The sequence below is a fragment of the Lineus longissimus genome, chromosome 1, assembly GCF_910592395.1.
Source record: "Lineus longissimus chromosome 1, tnLinLong1.2, whole genome shotgun sequence".
NCBI lineage: Eukaryota > Metazoa > Nemertea > Pilidiophora > Heteronemertea > Lineidae > Lineus > Lineus longissimus.
In genome coordinates this window covers 28,200,337-28,221,498 of record NC_088308.1, presented here as the reverse complement: position 1 = coordinate 28,221,498, position 21,162 = coordinate 28,200,337, and the positions used below count along the sequence as shown (strand labels likewise).

Here is a 21,162-nt window from a genome sequence, read left to right as displayed (position 1 = left end):
AAAGTTTGTATATTGTTCATGCAAAAGTAGATGTCCAAATGCAAAATACAAAATGTGACCTGTGTTGCCAAATATTTCGACAAGACTCGTACCAGCGGAATTACAGGACTTTCTTGGGATCACATGCCTCATTTACATTTGAACTTTGACATACTTTGTAGCATCAGACAAGAATGAGTTTGACCCATTGAACACTGCAGATACATTTACAACCTGATTGTTACACCAGAATATATCAAGACATAGCACCAAATCTCCTAGCACATCGGAAGACGAAAGACATCAAGCATTTAGATTTCGGATGTCCCTTTACAAGCCCGGCCGTAATCCTAAAACAATATTCCAGTCCACTTATTTCAGTTCTCATCCCATGCAGGAGTTAAACATGATAAACCACGTGTGTAAACAGAACTGACGGCAAGAGTTATAACAGATCACAACCAATACAAAATCAACATGCAATCACCTTGTTAAAGACAAGACACAACTTTAGTATCCAATGGTAAGACTGTCAGCTCGTGGGTCACCTCCACCCCACCATACCCCAGGCTCATTGGCAATCCTGTCGCTTTGTGACCACCAGGCACCTTTCGTGATGACCTGACCACGCCCAAACAATGCCCTCTTCTGAAGACCTTTCACTGGTCCATGGACATCATGACCCATCACTTGAAGCTCCTCAAGGGTCCGAGGGTCAATTCCGTCCTCAAATTGGATGGTACCAGATGCACCCCTAGAGTCAAGAGGGAGAAGTATTAGAAAGAAGGAATGAAATAGGTCAGAGGCCCACAATGGAGTCCCAGTAGACAACACCAACTGGGAATTCATGCCGTCCCACACTGCTCACAAGCTGGTCACAGTACTGAGATATTACTGCAAACATTTGGCTGCTGATACTCAATATAAGCCCAATTAAGCACACATGGACATGAAACTGATACACCAGACAAGGACATGATGACAAATATAGCAGTGATACAAGGCAGTGACACGTAATAATACTTTCTACCTAACTGATAATACTTTGACAATGCAACATAAACACATTCACTTACTGATGTCCTGGTCCAATGCAGAAGCGTGGCTGGTCGAGGGCTTGTTGTGGATCCATGCCAAACTCTAGCATATTGAGCAACACCTGAACATGTCCCTGAGGCTGCATGTAGCCACCCATCACACCGTAACTGGCAAGCAGGGAACCTAGAGCAGAAAGGCACATTCAGAATGGTGCTATCCAAACTGGATTGGTATCCTTGATTGGTGATTAGAAAGTCGTGAGTTCGACTCCAAATTTACCACACTTCAATTCAGACACAAGCCACAATACACATGTACCTCACACCTGCACGTTGCTGTCTATGAATTGCCTAGCTGAATGTTGGCAAGAAACATATAAACCAAAGACCTTCGTTTGTTTTTTTGCTTTTTCTGTGTAAATTAAAGTTCTGTATCACGTATAGTCTATGTCTAAGGAAAGACCAACTTCCTTATAAAACGGTAGATTGTGACAATGTCTTAAACATCTGTTCACTAGTACAAACTGATTTAAGGGCGAGGGCAAGCAAAGCCAATAGATTATCAGTTGTTGCTTTACTTGACTCACCATCCTTTGTGTCTGTAATCATGGCTGGAATGATGGTATGGTATGGCCGTTTACATGGAGCGAGGCAGTTAGGATGGGTGGGGTCAAGGGAGAAACTCCAGCCTCGATTCTGAAATGAGAGGATGAAGGTTAGGGTTGTGCTGTGTTTTAATATAGACCTCAGTTTTCATCTAAACCCCATTCACAGACAGGATTTTCATCGAGACCACATTGACAGGCCAGGTTTTCTTGAGCTTCTCTTTGACAGGCCTGGTTTTCTTGGGCTTCTCTTTGACAGGCCAGGTTTTCTTGAGCTTCTCTTTGACAGGCCTGGTTTTCTTGGGCTTCTCTTTGACAGGCCAGGTTTTCTTGAGCTTCTCTTTGACAGGCCTGGTTTTCTTGGGCTTCTCTTTGACAGGCCAGGTTTTCTTGAGCTTCTCTTTGACAGGCCTGGTTTTCTTGGGCTTCTCTTTGACAGGCCTGGTTTTCTTGGGCTTCTCTTTGACAGGCCAGGTTTTCTTGAGCTTCTCTTTGACAGGCCTGGTTTTCTTGGGCTTCTCTTTGACAGGCCAGGTTTTCTTGAGCTTCTCTTTGACAGGCCTGGTTTTCTTGGGCTTCTCTTTGACAGGCCTGGTTTTCTTGGGCTTCTCTTTGACAGGCCAGGTTTTCTTGAGCTTCTCTTTGACAGGCCTGGTTTTCTTGGGCTTCTCTTTGACAGGCCAGGTTTTCTTGAGCTTCTCTTTGACAGGCCTGGTTTTCTTGGGCTTCTCTTTGACAGGCCTGGTTTTCATAAATATCTTGCCTCAGAATAAGGTTAACTTACTCCAAAGCAAGGATATTGGACAGGCTGCAGAGCATTTCAAAGGTTACATCATTTTGCAGTTTCGATAAATCTGCTTAAATTCTACACTGGCAATGGTCAATAAGCTAACATACCTGTAGGGTAAATCCACATCCTTCTGGCACTAATCCCGTACCAAAACCCATGTAGTTACTGTTGATAAAAGAACAGGCATTGCCCTCCGTGTCCACCACCGACAAGTAGACAGTATCACTTGAAGACATTGGGCTGCCACGATCACATCCTGACAGACAGCTGTACAAGAAAGATGGCCAAATCATCACGACACAAATACAACATAAAACAGTACTAATGAGAGCCATTTAGCATTGATTGTCACAAGTAAAACTCTTGGAATTAAACCAATACATATACTTTGGACTTGCATCTGAGATTTACCTTGACCACACACTGGGGATGACAAGATCAAGAGGCTTAAGAACACACCTTAATTTACCAAACAAATCCAGGACTTTGGTGCTATTGTGAGGACACCAAATGACTTACTAACCTGTTCTTGGAAATCTTCTTCCTCCTCTCTGCTGCGTATTCCTTGGACAGCATCCCCTTCACCGGGACATCCACTACCGTTGGATCTGTCACATACCACAGGGTATCGGCAAAACTTAACCTCAGCGACTCGATGAGGAGATGAAGATATTCTGTACTGTTGTGTTTAGTATCTGCAAGAATGTATAACTGTGATACTACATGTACTTGGGATTCAGAATTGATGCCTTGTAACTGACTAACTACAAATAACAAATTTGCGGAGACAGTTTTGAGTTGAGTGTCTTACTCAAGGACATAAAGATCCTTCGGCGAGCCGAATACCCCAGACACCAAACTTCCAAATATCCTGGACAAGACAACATCACCAATTGCCCCATTGATATGTTGTACTGGTACCTACCTTTTAAATCAAAGCCCTCCAGGATATTGAGAGCCATCAAGGCTGTAATCCCCTGGCCATTTGGTGGCACCTCCCAAACCCTAACACCTTGATAATCAACAGAGATGGGATCTTCGAATGTCGTCACATGAGCTTCCAGATCTTCCACGGTCAGTACTCCACCAGCCCTGTCAACAGCCTCTACGATAGCCTTGGCAATTCTTCCCGAATAAAAACCTGTTTTCCCTTCGGCGACCAAAGTCTGCAAGAAGTCAATAGCTAATGTTCATACTCAGGTACCATAATGATAGGCACATTAATAACAACACGATCTGTACAGTAACAAGATTCAACCGAGACAATACACAATACCCCGGTACTAGTCGAAATGTTGTTCAATAAACACATTGAAAAAGAGACACCATAAAGTTCTCGCCATACCACCTCAAAGAATGATAGATTCGTTTGTTGGACAGGACTGCTAGCCACAGCCAGACCTTCACTTTCAGCTTGATTAATACTTACCCTAAACGTGTTGGCAAGACATGGTAATTTCATGATCTCTCCTTGTCTTGGTGGCTTCCCATTGAGCAGCATGGTTCCACCATGTGGGTTAGTCTCCCCAGTCAGAGTGTGTGCTCCCATCTCCCAGAAGACAGAAGCTGTGCCATGGACAGGGAAACCTTCCTCTGCGAGTCGTATGGCTGGACTTAGAATGTCACCAAGGGAGAGCTGTAATCAATGTTTTTCAACTTAGGTAGAAAGACATTTAGAGTGCCCTGCAATTTACTTTCTTATCTCAGTAATGATGGGTTTCTATATGGGGCTGACAACCTCGAGGACTCTGCATATGACAAGCAGAGGCTCAAAACAATAGGCAGAAGCCAAGAGGTAAAAAACAGAATCTGCTTTGACTTGGTGGTCAAAATATTCCTATAGTGCACAAGAGTAGTGTGATGCACTGCATGATGGCAGAGACACCTACCGGCCACACTGTGTATGTTAATCTGGCCCACCACGTTATCCCTAACAGTTACGTTAAGTATCCTTAAGGACGTTATCTCTTTCATTTAGACCCATTAAAATTTTCATGTTAAAACTTAACGTCTCCGTTAAAGCTAACAATACATTTGAACAACTCAGCCCTGGCTTCTGCCTTAAGTTTCCCTTTACAATGTACAGTAGGCCTACATGCTTGGTGATCAGAGATGTTAGATGAAAAGAAATGAAAATCTGTAACACAGTTATTGTCAGAAGCTGGTTAACTAAAAGAAGTACCTTTCCGCTACCAAACTTCTCCACGGTGTCAACCCAAGCAGCGGCCGCCCCAGGAACAGTGACAGTGTGGCCATGACCAACAGGAAGCTTCTCACTTGGTTGATAACCTTCAGAGTGCACCTTCTCAAGAGCGAGACCAGCAGGAGACCGCCCACTCCCGTTTAATCCCTTCACTGTCTTCGTCTCTGCGTCGTAGAACAAACAGAAAGCATCTCCTCCAATCCCTGTCCCACATGGTTCTGTCACATTCAAAGCTGCTGCCATGGCAACGGCCGCATCTGCTGCATTACCACCATGTTTCAAGATGTCTGAAACATAAGAACGATAATCAATCTAAGCGAAGACGTCGTCACATCCAGCGTCCTCACGTTTTGCCGCTCAGTCACAAAGTATTTTCTATTATGTTTATTGCAAGGGCACCTTTTATGAATAATGATTAGCACACAAGATTGTCAAAAATCCATAGTTATGACCAATATGTCTGAGGGACCCTTATTTCCCTCTACATCAATTTGACGAAGGTGTTCCATACATGCTCAATGATGTTGATATGTACATAGTATGTACCAAGTAATCCATAACATTATGATAATACAATGTTTCACAGCGTATAAGCTCGAGAATATTCTACCGATGCCAGGTGTATATTAGTTCATTGGGCCTTACCTATCCCTATCTGTGAAGCTAGGGGTTGGGAGGAGGAGACCATGCCATGTTTGCAGACGACAGAAGACCGGCGCGAAGTCCAAGAAGACGTGGCCATGATCGCTGATCATCTCCCTTCAGCTGCTGCCATCTCTGGGGAAATAGGTGAATCAGTGTCGTCTGCCTAGGCTGAAAATCTCGGAGACACATGTATTGTTCAGTCTCATTATCGTAGCCTATTGTTAATTGTAAAAGGCTCCGATCCGCTACGCTGTACAACTTGTAGAGGGGTAGGAGGTTATGACTCGTGAACCACGAATTTCGGTCCTCAGTCCAGTCCAGGAGAGGTTGTGACTTGTCTAGAATTAATTGGTGTGTGTGGAAGGAGTTCCAGTCCTCAGTCCATGAGAGGGTTGTGACTTTCAGTCCTGAGTCTGCGAGAGGTTGTGACTGGCCGGTGTAGAGGCAGTCCTCGGCACAGTCAATGGGAGGTTGTGACTGGTGGAGAAGGAAATTCAGTCCTCAGTCTGAGAGAGGTAGAAGGGAGAGAAGAAATGATGTCATTGTGGGAGTTGCTTTTCAAATGGGCACTGATGTCCCATTTCTCTGACAGGGCACATTGTGGGACTGTTGACCAAACCTTTGGCCACATGCTCAACACCATGGACACATGGTACAATTCCAGGGAAGCACTCTTTTGGACTGGTCATCTGTTTAAGTGATGACCTTTGGAGGTTTCATGAAGCAATGCCAGAAGTGTCTCTGATGGGACTGAACAAAAACCAGTTTACTTTACAGTTTTATTATGATAACAATATCGGTACAATTTATGAAATAAAAAATTATGCACACAAACATGAACTGGACAGTGGCTAGTTTGAATTACACTGACAAACCAGTAGAGGTCAGCACAAGTCTGGCCTCGGGGAATTGTCCATAATACATAATCACCAGAGTGGGGTGGGTATCATCAGGGGTATATTTCAGTCACATCAATGTGACATAATGTTAAGCATAACAAATCGCCATCTTGTGATTATGTATTGAATGGACGACCACCACAGATTTGGTTGTTATTCCACACTGGCATGAGGGCAGAGGAGACATTCTGATGAAATACCTAATGTGTTCAGTGACAATGAACATCATTCAACCAATGACGAAATCTGCATGGTTACCAAATTTAATTATTTATGTTTTTCGGAATAATTTGGACTCCTTTGATGAGACATCCACTAAATAGTTCCAGCAGCTCAAAATGTTGGGATTATTTCAAAACAGGGTCATTCAATTCCACAGCTAAACATAAAACAGTGACAACAAATCATTTATTAATATCTAAGCCAATAAATACATTTGTACACAGTTATCATTTCTGTCAATGTAATCAACCCTGTTCCCACAGTCCATATTTTGAAACCTAGGGACGAGGTAGCAGCAGATACGCCGAAATGATGACGCTATTGGATATATACGGCATCAGAATCATAACAGAATATCATAGCCATGTCCAGTAACAGTGAATCCCCCCCCCCCCCTCAACTCTACAAACACTGTTTGACAGTGGACAGAGTTCTACCATTCAACCTGTGAAGCATACTTCATGTATGCTCTATTTTATAAAATGTTGCAATGCTCGAAGTCCGGTAGGGGTTAACTGGATAATGGCGTGAATGAGTGAATACAATCAAACACAAGTGACATCAAAACCAAACATTTCATTCAAACCATTTGTGGTATTACACATCAAAATATTCACAATTCAAAATATGTCATTGGCGTGCTGGTTACTGTACAAGGGATTATAGATGACATATTCCATAAATTATACATCTTCCCAACCCTGCCACAATGATTGTGAGATTCACACAGTCAGAGGCCTGAAATCACACAAAACTCAGCTTCAAAGCAAGCAGACATTGGCGCTGAAACTCAACTGCCATCCATGGCCAAAAATGTACAATACTACACATGACTGCATTCACCCCCCCCCCCCTTCCCAATTGTCCCACACTTGCACTTTTCAGCATGTCCAGAACAGCATGGAGAGTTTACCACCTACAGTTGACAACATCTAAACAGTATATATGAAGTCAGAAATAAAGCGGGCTTTGGAATGTTCCATGAAGGAAACGGTCCTTCTCTTTTCACCAAACCAATTACCATGAAGATACTGTAAAGTGTTGTGGACAAAGAATAAATGAACTGCCCACAATAAGACTGAAATCTTCCATTATCTTGAGAGTCAACAATACAATACTGACCCAGGGAATACAGGGAGTAATCTACAATATAACAACTGGAAGTTCTTATACATACTTAGATGTCATGTTGAGGCTCAGTCCCTCGTGACACCTCTCTAAGGAGGGGTAAACAGTGTGAAGAGGGTGACCCTTATCATTACCACCGTTATATGAATGAAATTGCTGCTTTTAAAATGAGATACAATGGAGCTTTCAACAGTATCACCTCGACACAAATGGAGCAAATAATAACCAATGAAATCTTAACCCCAATCATAACATCAATTAGGGTCCACAACACATACCCAAGAGATTAATAGACCCCTACAACACAAAAATACTACAGCCCCTTTATGATACAATGTCTATGAACATAGGAGTAACAGGGGATAGAAAAGATGTCAGGATGTTCTACTTTAGGTAACTGAACTCCATCCATGGAGAACATAGGCAAAAGGACTTGTCTCAAACCATAATCTCAAGTCACAACCAGCTTTCAGAATGACCAAATCTCATCCTGCACCAAATGCACTTCTCCAATATCCTCCAATCATCTCTTATACCATTTATTACCCACTTTTCCACATTTTCTGCACAGATACCCTTGGACAAAAGGCTCCCTAGCGTTTGGAGATCAGGAAATGGAACAGTACTGAAAGCAATCAATTTTGATTATGGTCAGTTTTTTCGCGTGCAGTTAGAGATGGCCGAGGTCAAGTCAGGGTTGTTAAAGGTTGATTTATTCAAAGTGTAAACACCTCTGAAGTCCAACTCAAATATTCTTTCCGATATACATCACAACTATTAGTTGCTAAAACCTCTTTCCAGGAATTCTACATAGCAATAGCGAAGCCACCTGGATACAAGGTTTGGACTAGAATAATCGGTGAAACAAGAAGCTGAAGCACCTATCAGACATCACACAAGTTTGACAACCTTGTTTCTAGGAGCTTTGGATCACCATGTCTCCTGGGAGCAAGATTGACAATGATAGCACATGAAACCTTGTCATAGAATGAGAAGCAGTTTTGGTTAACACTTTGTGAGCAAGCAGCAAGCAGCAGACTACATGTTTACATGTTTGACCTCAAGTTGCCATGGAAATGACTTGGTAGTTTCCATGGAAACAAGAAAACTAGACCAACTGGTAAATTAAACAATTTTAAAGGTCTTTGGTATAATACATCCAACAAAAACTGTACAAATTGTCCAAAAACCTATATTTTGGCAGAATTTTAGATTATTTATAGTACACCACTACAATCAAAATATACAATTTTTCTGAGAAACCATTTTTTTCCATGGACAAACACGTGTTGAACTGTGCGTTTTCAAACATGTGCTGCCCATCCATTTCCTTCATTCTATGGACACATCAAGCCACATTTAGTGCTTCAAGGCGTGTTCCACATTAACAGATCCAAAAATCGCACGCCTGGCGCTAAAGACTTGTCACTAGTAACCCAAGTTACCCTGAAACTAATGAAATGTCTTTAGATAGTCGCCACTGCAACACAACTTCCTACACCTTTTGGCATTGCACCAGGGGTGTCATTTCTGGATCTCTCAAGCTGAATGCTGATATCAACACGCAGCATGCTACAGAAGCCATACAGAACGAAACAAGGTTGCTTTGTACATGTTAACAAAATATGTACAGAAGAGTCACCCTTAGCTACGGGACTCTATGACTTGGATATCAGTTCTCAAAGGCCCATGATGGCAGTATGACATGACCCCAGGTAATATGTCATCGTAACACAAGTCCGTCTGAAAGACATTGATGTCGGCCCGCGCAAAAGGAGCACAGATTGTCCCGCTACTCCACAGCAAGATTTATCACAAGAATACCTTTTGGCTGTAATAGTCCCACCAAGGTCACTGTTTGGCGACACTCCATTGACTAAGAGTATTAGCACGGCAGTCCCACCCACATTCTGGCACAAGTCACTGATCCATGCTTCATCGGTTGGGGACTTTTTACATGCCGATCGAATAAGTCTTAATCCTTTAATGTGCATTCAAAGTGCTCCAGTTAACACACACTCACAACTCACTATGACATGCTATCCGCACATGGTCAAATTGTGCTCTTCCATTCAAATATATACAATCAACCTCGTCCCTGGCTAACACAAAACCTCAGAGTATGCGACATGCAGGCCATCATTTGGAATGAGCATCACTGGGAACGAGGTTGGAATCGGAGGAAACTATCGCTGCTCTTTCACAGTCTACTAGTATGGAAATTGTCGTCACTTTTTGAAATGTCTTGATGAAGTTGAGCGTCCTGCCAAGTCCGCATCTTTTGATGCTGATCCACGCCGGCCAGTGGGATAACCACCACTTGGGATGTTAGATGACGACACACGCGTGGGATCACTTCGGAGATCGGGAGTCATGTTTGCAGGGGCGCCACGATGTAACCTCATACTAACTCGTCTCTCGCGCTCTGCTCGGGAGATAGGTCGTGGCGACGTTGCTGTGGGACAGAGGAGGAGGAGACATTAGTGATGCAATCAGATAGTTACTATGGTGATGGTGTGCAAGGCTAGTGCTTCCCTCTCTTGGCACAAACACGCAAGTTATGTGTTAAGGTTTAAAATATGGAGAACACTGCTATCAGGTACAGGTGTCAAGATATTTGATGAAGACAAGGTTAAAGTGGGTTATCGTCACAGAACAAAAACCAAAGCTTCCAATACAGAACAGGTTTGCCTTTTATCATCTACAATCCAACTTACTTCAGGCTGTACACAGGACATGCTCTTGACCACGAACGTGAAGTGTTCGTGAGGTGAACATGGCATAGTGAAATCGGTCATTACTTAACAAGGAGTTTTGTCGTACATTCTTGTGTAACCAAAAGCTCTCCTCCATTGAGGCTTAGAAATATGCCGTATTCAAATTGGCCCCAAAGACAAGACCCAATGAGGGAAACACTAGCACATTTGAGGCTAACCTATCGCATCATTCGACCATGCTGCTTGGTCCTGGACTTTCAAGAAAAAATGATTGCCTAAACAAGAGCAAGGGCTGAACGAGTTCCATATCCAAAACCCAAATTTTGTTATTGTTGAACGAGCAAGCAGCATAGTTGATCATTAATAGGTGGTTAGTTAATGGTAGGCATCCATGAGTTAAGCTGCAGACCCAAGCTGTCAAAATGTTAGCAATAAGCAGCACTATCCTAAAGCCTGCTTTCTGATAACAATAGCTTCTTGTCCTAATGTAGTAATCCATGACTGAACCCGCTTACTACATTCTGTTGACACCCATTAGAACTACGGTGTTTTAGAAAATGTCAAGACACATCATGATTATGTGTTTGTTAGGAAGTCAAAGCTGCAACTGGTTCTGAAAATAAAAACTGCCTCAACACAGTTTAGAGACACACCTAAACCTGTTAACTAGGACTTAATTCCAATGGCATATGAAGTTTGAAATTTCAATTGATCCAGTAAACTTTTCAGTCTACTGATCAACCTTATACTATTGCTCAATGTAAAAATTTGCCTTCAAACAAAAGTTAAAACATTAGACAAAAAGTGCACAAACCGAAATTGTAACTTACAGGCAAATCAAGTGAAAGGTAAAACTGTTAGCCAGAGGTGGTTTACAAAGTCAGTTGAAACACTGGGGGAGATGAGAGGGTAGAGTAGTGACCGAATGAAAGAGGACATAGGACGATATCAAAACTCATTGATGGGGTGAACTGACTAAATATGACCCATTCCGCATCACAATCGAACACCTGCACTGCTTCATGCATTGTATGCCCACCAAATTATTACAAAACTTGAAATGGAAACTTCAGCGTGCAATAGCCATACGGTACCCCACCCTGTTGCAGACTTGCCAGACAGCACCTGTGATTCTCCAAAGCAGGTTTGAAGGGGGAGAAGATAGAGCAATGGAATGTTGCGTTCAACTGACTTGATAACCAGAGCATGCAGAGTACAAGAAAGACTATGAGAACAGGTACCATTCATTTTAATCCATCCATTCTCACTTCACGTCATCCCGAGACTTCTTGCGCACCGTGGCCGTTTTAGCGCCCGTGGAGGGCCGGTTTAAATGGACTTGGCGTCCAGCAGAGCTGCCCACTAGCATGGAATCGGGCACACGGTTAGATGAGCGGGTCTCGGCTCTCGGACCGCCTAACTTGGCAGATATTCTGCCCGGCTGTGTATGTGCAGAAGCATATAACTGACCTGAAAGGCGGAGAGGAGGAAGAGGGGTAAAGTCCATTTCAGCCCAAGTTCTTGTCCACCACCAGCCGCACTCTATCATGCAACTTGTGCCCTTCATATCATAGCAGCAAAAGTCAAGGTGTTACGCTCTAAGTGAAACTGACCAGAATGTGCTCTGCATAGGCGTTAGATTAGTGTAGGTTTCCTTTCAAAACCAGGTTGAAATGAACTTTAGGTGAACAGGGACAAAGCCACAAAGTCACACAGGTGTGCAGCCAGCACGACATACACACACAGGCACAGTCTCAAGTACAACACAGAGATTGCTAAGTAATTAACATGATTAAGATTTCAACGAGTTGGCGATCACCTACTCTAGAGCTGATTAATACTTCTTTTATTACAGGATGTTAATGCTACTGAGTTGACACTTATGCGAACTACCAAGTTCATAGCATACGGAAGAGGGAACAAAACACTTCCTGAAGCATGTTCAACCACCCTCTTCAAGAGCTAATTAGTGACCGCTGAGAGCAACAAATCACACTACAGTATTCGATTGATAAAGGAAAATAATTCTTACATCAGAGCAATGGAAGTTATTTCTAGCAAGTTTTTACAACTCTTTCCCTACACACTGTTTAATAGGCCCCACAGCAAGTTTTACAAAATACATAATAGAACTATTCCGAGTGGAGTCCAACCATTTCGTTTTGATTCCACTTGCACTTGCATCTGTGAGAAGCTTCTGGAAATAGGTGATGCAGGCCAAGGGACAAGTCGGGCATGCTACATGCACCAATACGCAAGGGAACTCCATGCTCAAGTAACCAAGCCAGGCATGCTGATGATGACGAGGCAATGATGGCAAGTTTCGGTAAGTTTCAAAAACAAACCATAGGATTTTAGTAAGTTATGCCAACAGTCTCCTTGACTACCCAATGGATGGCTTGATGGATATGATTGGTTTGGTTATGTTTACCTAAGGGACGTCTGAAGTGTTTGGCAGACACAAACTACTACAGCATCTAAATATATTGAGGGCTTTGAAAACAAGGTGAGGCTGTTAACCTTTTAGAAATAGGCCTTGGTTTCAATTGGTTAGACTTCGAGAATCACAGCTAGGACATGTGAGAGCCCGTACAGGAGTGGCAGCAGTATTGTTTTAGCTACTGAAAGCATGCCTATGCTTTTTAAAACACGAAACATGCCACATTTTGAGGTTTTTGTTACCATCAATTCTCAGTTGCAAAAAGACTCTTATAAAACAGTGTTTATTTTGTCTTCATCAACACAGAAATCTCATCGTTAATATTTTCAAATGTAAAAGTGCTGTGCCCCTTTTGACTGAAAATTTCACCTAACGTAGCAGCAAAGGAACTTATAAGTTTACAGTAATCAACAGAAGAAACTTAAAATATGGTACAACAAGTGTTTACAGTGAACGTTAGCAAAACTATGAACAACTTCAAAACAGGAAGGTGGTCTTGGAAATGAAGATATTTTAGTTTTTTGATAACCTTATGACAGTTTTTGAAGAAGTAGGTTTTAGGGCTAAACAAGGCAAAGATTCACAAGTTCGTCCAACAAGGTTTAGCCAATGTTGATCACTTTTCAGAAGTTCGTGAAAATCCAATCAATGGACAAAGAGTTTCGAGCATACCAGCTGTTCGAACATTTCCAAGATTACAGTACAATCACACAAACTGCAATATGTATGCAGCACAAAGCCACAATGGGTCATGAGTCCCCTATTACAGTTCATGTGTGACCAAATCATAACTGATGACAGACAGGTAATTAGTGTCAACCACTAACAATGCTGTCAGAGATAAATCCCAAATGTCAAGACTGTTTAGGCACAATCTGCTTTGTTTGCCTATTAATACAACTGACATAGTGACAATGTTTTTTTGGTTGATTTGGGATTTATCTGTACAGTGTACAACTGGGATGTAGGAGCTGGTGTCAATGATCAGCAAACATCACGCAGGCCCTCTCCTCACTTCTTCTTGTTCCACAGCGACATCCGATACCTACCACCATAATCGGCCGCCGGGCTCCCCATCGCACCCGCTCCTTGGTCTGCACCACGTAATTTGCTTGCTGTGCCCTGTATCGCTCGTGTTGTTGAGCTGTGTACGTGGTGGCGGCCATCTCGTCGGTCTCTCTCCTCGTCATGGCCCCGACTTCCACCCTGAATGACACACACACTTTTAATCAGTTTAGAACTAAAGGTGCAATTTGTACTTTCCAACTAAGAGAAATTATTATCTGCCTGACCAAACTTTGAATAGAGCATGATGCTCTTGACCATCCGGGAATTTTCAACAAATGGGGAGGGATTTCTTCCATCTGACTTCTACTGGTTGTAAGCTTGGCACTCAGTCTCAACAATACGCCGTCTCCCACTTTTAAAAGTTCAAATGCAGACTGCCGATAAAGCGAGGGATGTCTACTTACGAATTTTAACATGTTCCAGTCAAATACGTAGTCATACGTATAGCCCTGTCGATGGAATAAACTCCGGAAGAGTTGCCGCAAGTATGAATAGTCTGGCTTGTCATCAAAACGTAACGATCGACAAAAATTCAAATATGTAGCAAATTCCCCTGAAAATAAGTGTTGATGTTTTGAAATACATTGAAGGCTTTTTCATCAAAAATTAACCCGTCAAACATTTCTTATCATGTTTCATAATCATACTCATCACACACGACGAAGCACCAATTCTGATCGTTATCTACCCTGCATGAGGTACATCCAATCACGCATGTAACAGAAGGACAACAACTAATATCAACTGGATGACAGAGTACAGAAATGTCATCACCACAGGGACTGCCAATGCCTTTCTTTGCTCACCTGGAAATCCCCGACATAAATCCTCTATCTGAGTTGACATTTTCTTTTCACTAATTCGTTCGTATTTTTGTCGTTTCGTTTGGGCCTTCAGTCCTTGCCAGGGAAGACTACCATGAAGGAAATACATGAAAACATAACCTAACGACTCCATGTCGTCTCTCCTACTTTGTTCTGAAAGCAACAATTTAACATTACTAATCAGTGCCTGGTTCTTTGTATCCCAATCATATGGAATCATTTAGGGTACTGTCTATTGACTATTACTGACAACTGATGAGTGAACAAGATATTGTGTAGCAATAGAGACATTTTTGTCACCACGAAGTGAAGTTAATATAAGGTAGGAGTCAGAGGAAAGGTCAGATACCCTAAGAAGTTTAAAAAATCATGCTCTCCTTCGACCACCAAATGGATGTCACAGCTTCTAATCTCAGAAATCGCCGTCATTTGATGTAATTTTATTGAGTGTCGTGATTGAGATCAATAACCAGAGTGAACCTTGGTGTGACCTTAGCCACCTTCAATGACAGTAGCTTACAAGGCTTCATGCAGTCTTGTTATCACACTCACACTCAGAGACACTTGCACTCAAAGACACTCACACTCAAAACCCAAGTAATAAAAGAGCGATTTTGAACTCCATTTGCAAATGAGCTGTAAGTCAGGCTCTTATCCACGTGGAGCCTCACTCAATTTTTGTCAAGCGACCTCTCACAACAATACAAGTTGTCCTTCCAGCAAATCTGTGAGCTGATAAGATGGGGTGCACATTGTTTTTGATTGAGAAAAGGGACCGTCAAATCATACCAGAATGCCAAATGAAAAATACGACACAACCACTTACCTATACCTAGATGAGTGTTTATACTGGCGTATCTAGCAGTGCCAGTGAGATTCTTGTTTTCCCGATATGGTATGTGTTGATGTGTTCGAGAATCACGGTATTTTTTGGCCAGACCGAAATCTATTATATACACTAAGTTTCCCTTTTTACCAAGGCCCATCAGAAAATTGTCTGGTTTAACGTCTCGATGGATGAAGTTCTTTGAATGTATGTACTCAATTCTACTGATCTGAAATTGGGAAAGACAGGCATTATTACAATAGAATGTACTAACTGGAGAGCCCGGTGGTAAAGGGTGCTTGACTTGTAATCATAGGGTCACGCAGGTTTAAGCCCAGCGCTCATTGGTCTTGTCCCGTTCTAGCTGGAATCAAGACGGGGCTGTAAAAGCTTAGAAAATGATGGATACTCCAGGTCCGATATAAGGCTCTGTAGAAACCTCTCGTTGCTGTTTTGGAATAACACGAATAGCTCTCAGTACTATCAAACAACTAAACAAAAGCACTACTCAGTGAACGTCCCATGATGGGTTCACTGAAACAGGACCTTGATTGCATGATACTTTTTCATCTACATTATGTTTCGAAACAAAACGATTGAGGTCAATCATTTAACTAACTATAAAGCACTATGTAGTACTGGGAGCTGAAGGCAGAGCTGAAAGGCTTAAAATGAGCGGCCAACTGCATAAATCAGAAGACTATTTTGAGCTCCAAGGGCACCCAAAACTACAGTGTGATTTCCACTAAAGTTGAAAGAAGCTTGACTACACTATGTACATGTACAACCCAACTGTAGGAGCCCAACAGTTTGTATGTCAATCAGTCACGCATCAAAACAAAGAACAAAGTAAACAGACAGGGAAACCAAGATGACCTAACTTCTAAATCTCAGCTATCTAACTGAAAGTACAATGGTTAGGCAACCAAAAAAAGGTTTTCGCAGCAGGTGGTATCATTCATTGTCATGCTCCATGAACTAATAAGAATGCTACTCTCATTTGACGACGCATGACTATTTCATTGAATTCATGATGTTTCAGGCATTATGCTCATAAAAAATGCATACCATCATGCTTACATTATAATAGTATAACACAAGTTCATCCTATTGACTGAATGGGTTTGATTCCCGGACTGACCCTTGCCATGCTTTATGTCTACATTGTAAGCTTGGACAGAACACTTCACTCTTTGCAACCAATCAAACTGGCCACCCGACATCTACATTGCAAGCTGTACAACACTTCTTCCCAATTCCAAAGTAAGGTACACACAACTGTATTCAACTGCTCACACAACATGTTAGTCAGCAACACTACAGCAAAGCTCATTTATTGTTACAGCTCACACAAAGCCAAACTTCACTCTAAACATACCAATTGGTCAGCCAGCAGTAGAACTGTTTTAAGACTAAATTTTCTCGAACAAAAGTTGAATAAATCTTCAAGACTAGGTCCCAGTAATTCCATCACCATGACGTTGTAATCACCTTCTGTACCACACCATTTGATTGTAGGTATACCAACTGAAATATATAAAATAAAGAAATCGTACCAATTGGTCAGCCAGCAGTAGAACCGTTTTTAGACTAAATTTTCTTGAACAAAAGTTGAATAAATCTTCTAGACTAGGTCCGAGTAATTCCATCACCATCACATTGTAGTCACCCTCCGCTCCGCACCATTTGATTGTTGGTATGCCAACTGCAAGATAAGAATAAGATGGAAATCAGTTGGTGCAACTCTGATAAGACGACATCAGCAACAGAAAAGATAGAATCATGTATGGACCAGTCAGACTTCTAAAAGACCTGTATTTGAATCACAGGGAAAGTGCACTGTGACCTGAACTGAACTACATCAGCTCTCCTCAAGTCTAAGGCAAGAACTTCTCAAGTCTAAGGCAAGAACTTCTCAAGTCTAAGGCAAGAACTTCTCAAGTCTAAGGCAAGAACTTCTCAAGTCTCTCGAGTCTAAGGCAAGGACTTCTCAAACCTGTTGGCCTCTCGATCTAGGTGTGACAAGAGATCGTCCACAAACTGTCTTGCTATGCAAGGAAAGCTTTTGACCTGTAGCAAGACATGCTTTATTCAACTGTGTCTGTGTATTGATCAGTCATATCAGTAGAGCCCACAAAAGCTCTTCCCAAAACTCCCTTAGCCTGGCTTAGGACTAGATGGTAGTCTGAACTCGCAGTGCTCTGGAAAGCTGGCACAGCACTAGGAGAGCTGCTCCCTCTCAACATCTGCTCGGATCCAACCTCCAACCAATTTTCTATTGCCAGGGATATCAGAGAAGAGCTATTGAATATCAATTCAATGAATCACTGGCGAGCTTGATTCAGGACTCAGAAACACACACGAATCTAGCCCGAGGTGACACAGATCAAAGAGACTGAATTCACCATCAAAACATCATGCGGAATGAACAATTACAATAAGAGCGCTGTCACTCCATGTGGGTTGGATAAATGACATTATTTCAAAGACATGACAATCACATCTCAAGCGACGCTATGCAATGGAAGCTGGCAGTGATCCAATAAACACTGTGCATCACGATATCCAGCTGCAGTACACTGTACACTGTACATTGAAGACAATTGACATGGGGCACAGTAATAGCATTATCACATGCATTTTACATTTAACCAGAGGTGGGATTCTGATTCACAATTATGTGTAACTAACGAAAACATTATGTACAAATAAATAGAGGCTGTAGGACATGACCATCATGAAGTAGGAGGAAAAAGATTCAGAATGTCAAGATAATTCTAGCTGCAGTCTTGACCACCCCCACCACAACCACGACCTCTGCATCAGAGAATAAGCTCTGTTAGTACTGTCAAAGACAAATCGAAACATAATTTTTCATATATTACGTATCACTATCAATCATTATCAAATTCATTTCCCTCCAAAATATCAACTGTAAAGGGTTAAATTATGCAAATTGGGTGTAACTGTTTCAATGGGTGGATATGGCATCATTTTGCTGTGGAACTGTCTGACTATCACTATTATTGCACCAGCTGACAGAGGTAGCCCCCACCTTAGACAGTGTAGAACTATGCATGAGCGCTGAATGAATCAGAACCAGATATTGATTTTCTCTCTTAGTCATCTACCTGTGTTACCAAACCATGATAGCCGGGATCAAGCCAACCCAGAGAGATAAACAAGATTTGGTCATCCTCATGCTGAATCCAGGCAGATACAGCTTTGGTAGAGTTTTTTCTTTAACAATCTTATTGATAAGAAACCATACTGCTAAAGAGCCTTTCATTCAACACAATTTGAATTACCATGGCGAAGAAGAATGCTACGATACATTTCAGCCTGCCCTGTCCCTCTATCATGTCTGCTGAGACCAAACTCACAGGATTCTGCAGCAATTACGGCCATTTCTAAGTTGCAGCACATAAAACTATGCACATGTATGCAATACGCATGTGATCTTCAAAAGGCCAGACCAAAATAAAATAATAATAATAATATTTTGGTGGTATATTTCTACTGTAGTCTATGGCTTAAAATATTCAGTGTTCAGCTGGAAATCTGAAAAGGCAGGGCACAGCCTTGAAGAAGGCAGGATGCAGTGCCCTGCTACATACAAATATAGCCCCTTGATTCGTTAGCTGAAACACTGTTGCATTTTATTCTTAGTCATTTACGAGTCGTGAATTGTACCACAGGGTAGAATGGTGATAGCTGTGGCATGTCCTATGCGCGACTGGGGCACTTGGGGGCAGATGGATCTTGTGTCAATGGGCCCTTGGCTAATGCCGTTTCAGCCAACAGTTTTAGGGGAAAAGAACTTATCTATGACGTTTTTCATAGTGAAAACTTCAAAGTTGTTTTCATTCTAGTTTCAGCAGGTCTGGTTTTTTGGTAACAATAACATGCCGGTACTCTTTTAGCTTCCTTTCTCTGTGTTAGAGCCAAGCCAGCCTGCAACATTTCATCACTGCCAGCACTACATGTAATGAAATAACAAAGTGCATGCCAAAGATTTAGGTATAATTCACTTACCTCCACCCTGCATCATTTTGTAAATCTTGCTCTCTATATGGAGCTGTGGATGTTTCGTTTTTACACATTCTAACTTGATTGCCACTTCCTCGGCATTCGTAATATCTGTGCCTAGAAAGACAACATCATAACCAAAGATCAGACACCATAGAGGATGTTGAATAGCAGAATAGAGCATTCATCCACCTTTCAAGTGACTACACATCCATGCACTTTTTTGAGCTGTGAGTGTGATCGGGGACGAATGGTTTCGACAAAGACAAATCAGTGAAAAGAAATGCACACACGCAGAACATGTCAGTTGTCAGATGAGAAGGCCATACATGCATCAAGTCACTGTCCTCCTTGGCCTCACCTTGTTGTAATTGATCCAGGGGAAACACCAGATCACAGGTCGCCGCCCATCCAAAGGGCCAAAATTCAAATAAACTTGGTCAAAATTGTCTCTTAAATTGACGATTTCGAAGAAGTTTGTCTTGGCGCTGACCAGTAGAGTAGGGAGTCATGCGTTCCACCTTAAACAAAGGATCACCGTATCTCTAGGCATTGTCCGTTCTGACATGTCCTGAGTGTGCGTAGGCCTATTTTATTTGTTTTGGCACCGATTCGCCTTCGTAAGCCTGTGGCTATTGTAAATTTGTTCCTTTTTAGGTTGGTTCCGAACGGCCCTCTCTGACATGTGATTCTGTCTACCAATGATTGAATAAAAACACAGAGAGCTGTGAAATCAGAGGGCCCCATCCATCAGAGTGGACTTCAATGAACATCACTGTATATATGACTGTACTAATGTACGGTACACACAGAGACAGAGACAGTGTGACTGTGTGTTGTTGTGGAGTGTCGACAATCCGGAAGAGAAATTTGTCAAACAAACGCTCATTTTACTCACCTAAGTAAATATCTCCGAATGATCCACTACCTATCTTTCGTCCAAGACGATATTTGTTCCCTACCCTGAGTTCCATCCCTGAAGAAAACGAGGGTTTTGACATGTTACCGATTTTCACGAACTACGATCTCGGGAGAGGCTTCATGTATGTACAGCGTACATTATCGTGTACATTGGACGAGTCAGACATAATGGGCGACCAAAACAATGGAGACAACGGATTTTGAAGCGCCGTTTTCACTTACTTGCGGCAAAGTTATTGTCTTTTGAGCGGTTTATATGATTAGAAGAATATCTCTATATTTCAGATACACCATCGATATTCATTTATAATGTCAGATTAAGTATGGATGGATTGGATTTTCCTGTTTTAGTGAAATGGCCATTACACCGCCATTTATTTACTTCTGCCGTAGCGGTTGCTGTCAGTATCACGCATGCGTTGCAGAATGGTTACAAAATATTTCCGTATCCGGCTTTGACGCGCGCAAGTCGAAATATAAATTTTCTTAGAAAAATGAGATCATGGTGCGCGGTTTTCCAATCATGGTCAAATACATATTCAAAAGAAAAAAGAGCATTTTTTCTTGAATCGAATGGCCACTGACCCGAAAAGCACGGACTGGTGGAGCGTGGAGGTGCTTCGTGACCGCGACAAGCCTTGTCCTGGTGAGTGGTGTGTCACTGTCAGGCAGCTGCTGTGGTAGTATGCCCATTTGCGTCGACGGGGTTGACATTCGTGGGCAAGCTAAGTGAAGTACAAGTGAAGTTCTAGTGTTCTGTCACCCGGCCCCAAATGTAAGAGCTGTATCCCGGGGGCGGGGGGGGGGGGGTACCATGGACCAGGTTTGA

At 42.2% G+C, this 21,162-nt stretch overlaps 2 protein-coding genes across 5 annotated transcripts; both read right to left on the bottom strand.

The window, feature by feature from the left end:
• Positions 1 to 51: 51 nt before the first annotated feature.
• Positions 52 to 5,372, bottom strand: LOC135495999 (glutathione hydrolase-like YwrD proenzyme). The gene is made up of 9 exons (XM_064785080.1): positions 5,260 to 5,372; positions 4,594 to 4,901; positions 3,841 to 4,047; positions 3,337 to 3,577; positions 2,935 to 3,106; positions 2,519 to 2,678; positions 1,604 to 1,712; positions 1,056 to 1,200; positions 52 to 733 (listed from the first exon to the last, which is right to left on the bottom strand). Exons 1-9 carry the CDS (start codon positions 5,354 to 5,356, stop codon positions 490 to 492), a joined length of 1,683 nt encoding a protein of 560 aa, XP_064641150.1. The 5' UTR covers positions 5,357 to 5,372; the 3' UTR covers positions 52 to 489.
• A 647-nt stretch (positions 5,373 to 6,019) lies between these two features.
• LOC135495951 (casein kinase I-like) lies at positions 6,020 to 20,716 on the bottom strand. Of its 4 annotated transcripts, none has more exons than XM_064785025.1 (9): positions 20,556 to 20,716; positions 20,311 to 20,388; positions 19,419 to 19,529; positions 16,940 to 17,088; positions 15,384 to 15,612; positions 14,540 to 14,710; positions 14,138 to 14,286; positions 13,715 to 13,871; positions 6,020 to 9,963 (listed from the first exon to the last, which is right to left on the bottom strand). In XM_064785025.1, the coding sequence occupies exons 2-9, from the start codon at positions 20,384 to 20,386 to the stop codon at positions 9,737 to 9,739; spliced, it is 1,269 nt and encodes a 422-aa protein (XP_064641095.1). In that variant the 5' UTR covers positions 20,387 to 20,388; positions 20,556 to 20,716; the 3' UTR covers positions 6,020 to 9,736. The 4 variants fall into 4 exon arrangements, with proteins under 4 accessions (XP_064641095.1, XP_064641071.1, XP_064641080.1 ...); XM_064785016.1 differs by lacking the exon at positions 20,556 to 20,716 and adding an exon at positions 11,467 to 11,695 and having other exon boundaries at positions 9,825 to 9,963; positions 20,311 to 20,545; XM_064785001.1 differs by lacking the exon at positions 20,556 to 20,716 and having other exon boundaries at positions 20,311 to 20,545.
• Between the last annotated feature and the right edge of the window lie 446 nt (positions 20,717 to 21,162).

Coding starts and splice junctions, on each gene's coding strand:
- LOC135495999 (XM_064785080.1), bottom strand. CDS start 5,356: ATGGCCACGTCTTCTTGGACTTCGCGCCGGTCTTCTGTCGTCTGCAAA. Junction 3,578..3,840: donor GTCTTGCCAACACGTTTAGG/GTAAGTATTAAT, acceptor GACTTCTTGCAG/ACTTTGGTCGCCGAAGGGAA. Junction 1,201..1,603: donor GATTACAGACACAAAGGATG/GTGAGTCAAGTA, acceptor TTTCTGCTCTAG/GTTCCCTGCTTGCCAGTTAC.
- LOC135495951 (XM_064785001.1), bottom strand. CDS start 20,413: ATGTCAAAACCCTCGTTTTCTTCAGGGATGGAACTCAGGGTAGGGAAC. Junction 17,089..19,418: donor CAAAATGATGCAGGGTGGAG/GTAAGTGAATTA, acceptor CTTATCTTGCAG/TTGGCATACCAACAATCAAA. Junction 14,287..14,539: donor TTTATGTCGGGGATTTCCAG/GTGAGCAAAGAA, acceptor ACTTATTTTCAG/GGGAATTTGCTACATATTTG.